At 52.6% G+C, this 3,094-nt stretch overlaps 1 protein-coding gene across 1 annotated transcript; it reads right to left on the bottom strand.

The window, feature by feature from the left end:
- Window positions 1–1,294: 1,294 nt before the first annotated feature.
- Window positions 1,295–2,610, bottom strand: foxb1a (forkhead box B1a). Its single transcript, XM_038784378.1, has one exon. The coding sequence runs from the start codon at window positions 2,604–2,606 to the stop codon at window positions 1,701–1,703; it is 906 nt and encodes a 301-aa protein (XP_038640306.1). The 5' UTR covers window positions 2,607–2,610; the 3' UTR covers window positions 1,295–1,700.
- Between the last annotated feature and the right edge of the window lie 484 nt (window positions 2,611–3,094).

Below are 3,094 nucleotides of genomic sequence, written 5' to 3'. Positions count from 1 at the left end.
GCTTTCTTTCTCTCTTTCTATCTCAAACACACACAGCTCATGTACCAAAATCCAACATTTGCCATCAAAAATAAAAGCAGTCCTTATTGCCCCAGCCGCTCAGTGACAGCCCCGGGGGAGCCGGGCGCTCGGTCAGGACGGGGCTGGAATCCCTCCCAGACCCGTTCCCAAACTGAGACCTTGAGACCCTGTGAATTGTGACAGACATTGGGAGGAGGGGAGAGGGGGGGGGGGGGGGTCTACAATTATCCTCGGTACAAACAGCAAGCGAGAGAATGACGAGATCGAGTTATTAATAAAACCAAGAAGAGCACAATACGAATAGAGATGAACAAATAGTGATCAGAATCATCAATAATGGGGTTTTTTTGGGGGGTGGAACAGAATGGGATTCGCTCCCAGATTGTGTCAGCTCCGATAGAAGTTGGAGCTCGTTTTCAATTTGACTTTTTCCCCGCCACAACTTTCACAGTAAAAGATAGAAACCGCTGTTTCTGAAATCAATAAATAACTATGTCTGCATAACCGAATTCAGTGCACGCTTTAAACAAAAAAAAAACGAAACAGGTCCGGGGAACAATTGGGACAACGATTTCTATCCGAATTCTTCTTCGCTTGAAACAATCATTGTGTTTTTTTAAATCAAAGCCAAATGTCAGAATTCACATCCCTCCGAATTAAATGAGAGAGAGAGAGGGGCGCGGGGGGGGGGGGGGGGGGGGGGGGGGGGGTCAGATTACAGAAAGCTAAACAGCTCGGGGATAACTGGAAAATATTTGGGTGTCTGGCGATGTGATACCCCGAGCTGATGGGTGGCACTTCTATCTTTTCGATGTCGATTCTGTCCTTCTTTCGAGGGTTTTTTTAAAAGGAGATTTCGTTCCAGTTTCGTCCCACCCCAGCCCTGGCTGTGTGTGTATGTGTGTGTATATGTGTGTGTGTGTGTGTGTGAGCCCTGCTCTCTCTCAGACAACCCCCCACCCTGCGAAATCACGCCAGTTAGCCAGCACACACACTCCAGAGCAACTTGGTATTGTAGACATTTTAATGAGAAAATATTTTTGGATCGCCTAGTTGATAATTTAAAGCAGACAGTTGTGTGTGTGTCTGTGTTTGTGTGTGTGTTTGTGTATGTGTGTGTGTGTTTGTGTATGTGTGTCTGCGTTTGTCTGTGTGTGTGTTTGTGTGTGTGTGAATCTGTGGGTATGTGTGTGTGTGCTTGTGTGTGTCTGTGGGTATGTGTGTGTGTCTGTGTGGGTTTGTTTTGTGTGTTTGTGAGTGTATTTGTGTGTGTGTGTGTGTGTGTAAAACAGGCATGCAGCAGATAATCAATTTCACATCCATCATGCGGCTGTACAAATTACCCAAAAAGTTAACTTTCGTTTCTTTTATACAGTTTGGACCAATTCTCTCTTGTTCTTCTTGCACGTTTCACGACACTCTTAGAAAAACACAGGACAGTCAATGAGCAGCGTCTTTCTCGAGCCGAAGCAAACGGGGTATGGGGAGGAGGAGGGGGGAAAAGTGCATTTATTCACAGACTCCCCTCCCCTCGAACCCTTAAGTTAATTCACACGGTCCACTTACACTGGCAATGGTTAAAACGCAGACAGGGAGATAGATGAGTGTGTGGCACAGTCAGGTCAAACTTTGGGGTGTTCTGTTCTTGTTGCTCTTGCCCGTTCTGTCTCTCCCCGGTGTCAGTGCACGGTGACCGGTTGCAGGGCGCTGCCGGTGAGAGGGTCGCCGGGGCTGGGGCTCCTGTGGGCGACGGGCGAGGTCGGGCTGAGCGCCGGCGAGCTGCCCGACAGGATGGCCGAGATGGGGGCGGCCAGGGCGGCCGGGCTGGCTTTGATGGGCACAGGGATGGCCGGTAGAGTCTGCCCCCCTTGCCCCAGGGCCTTGAGGGGGAGCCCGTACGGGCTGTAGTCGCCTGGGAGCGGGGGGGCCGTGTCCATGGCGTTGTACATGTGGGACCAGGTGCTGCCCACCGAGGTCAGCTGGTTGTGCATGGGATAGGCGGCGTGCATGGGCTGAACGGCCGAGAAGGTCAACCCGCTGGCCATGACATTCTTGTACTCCCGGGCGATGATGTTCTCGATGGCGAAGGGGTGTTTGAAGCTGCTGCCTTGGGACCCTGGCATGCTGTAGCTGGGTATCTGTGGCAGGTGGGTGCCAGACACTGCCAGGGCGCTCAGCCGGAGCTTGGCTTGCTGCTGGAGGTAATGGGCAGCCTCGGATTGCTTGCCCATGGATAAGTGGTCCGCCTTGAGCACCTTGAAGCGCTTGCGGCGCCTGAGGAAGCTGCCATTCTCGAACATGTCCCCACAGTTGGGATGCAGTGCCCAGAAGCTGCCCTTGCCCGGCTGGTCGGGCCGCCGGGGGATCTTGATGAAGCAGTCGTTGAAGGAGAGGTTGTGGCGCAGGGAATTCTGCCACCTCTGCGTGTTCTCTCTATAGTAAGGGAAACGGTCCATGATGAATTTGTAGATCTCGCTGAGGGGCAGCATCTTCTCCGGAGCACTCTGGATAGCCATGGCAGTCAGCGAGATGTAAGAATAAGGCGGCTTCTGGTCGCTGTAGGTGTTCCTTCCTGGTCGAGGCATCTTGTTGTCACCACCGCCCCCCCCCCCCCCTCCCTCCCACCCCTCCTCCTCTTCCCTCACTACCTACCCCACTTCAAACAGAGCGAACGTTCATCCGCAGAGAGAGAGAAAGAGAGGGGGGGGGGGGAGCGAGAAAAGAAAGAGGAGGAGGCGGCACAGGAAGATCCCAACAAAGCAAAAGACCCCCCCCCCAAAAAAAAAATTGAAGAGAGACAATAAAAAATGAAACGACCCAAAGATCTGCACACACTCCCAACTCACTCTTCTCCAAGTTGAACTTTCTCTCCAAGCTGGGTAAGGTGGGGGTGGGAGGGGGGTGGGGGTGGGGGGGTTAGTCCAAACGAGTCAGCAATCCGTGCTGCCCGTTAGGGAGGCCTCTGCTCTTTAGGGTTTCTCAATAGGGTGTTGTTTTTGCAACAAGAAATAGACTTGGGTCAGTCAGGACAAGGGGTGGGTGAAGTCGCTTTACCCAAAACAGCAGTGAATTG

The sequence above is a fragment of the Scyliorhinus canicula genome, chromosome 24 (genome assembly GCF_902713615.1).
Source record: "Scyliorhinus canicula chromosome 24, sScyCan1.1, whole genome shotgun sequence".
Taxonomy (NCBI): domain Eukaryota; kingdom Metazoa; phylum Chordata; class Chondrichthyes; order Carcharhiniformes; family Scyliorhinidae; genus Scyliorhinus; species Scyliorhinus canicula.
The sequence above is the reverse complement of the archived record's forward strand: the minus strand, read 5'-3'. Positions and strand labels throughout refer to the sequence as shown.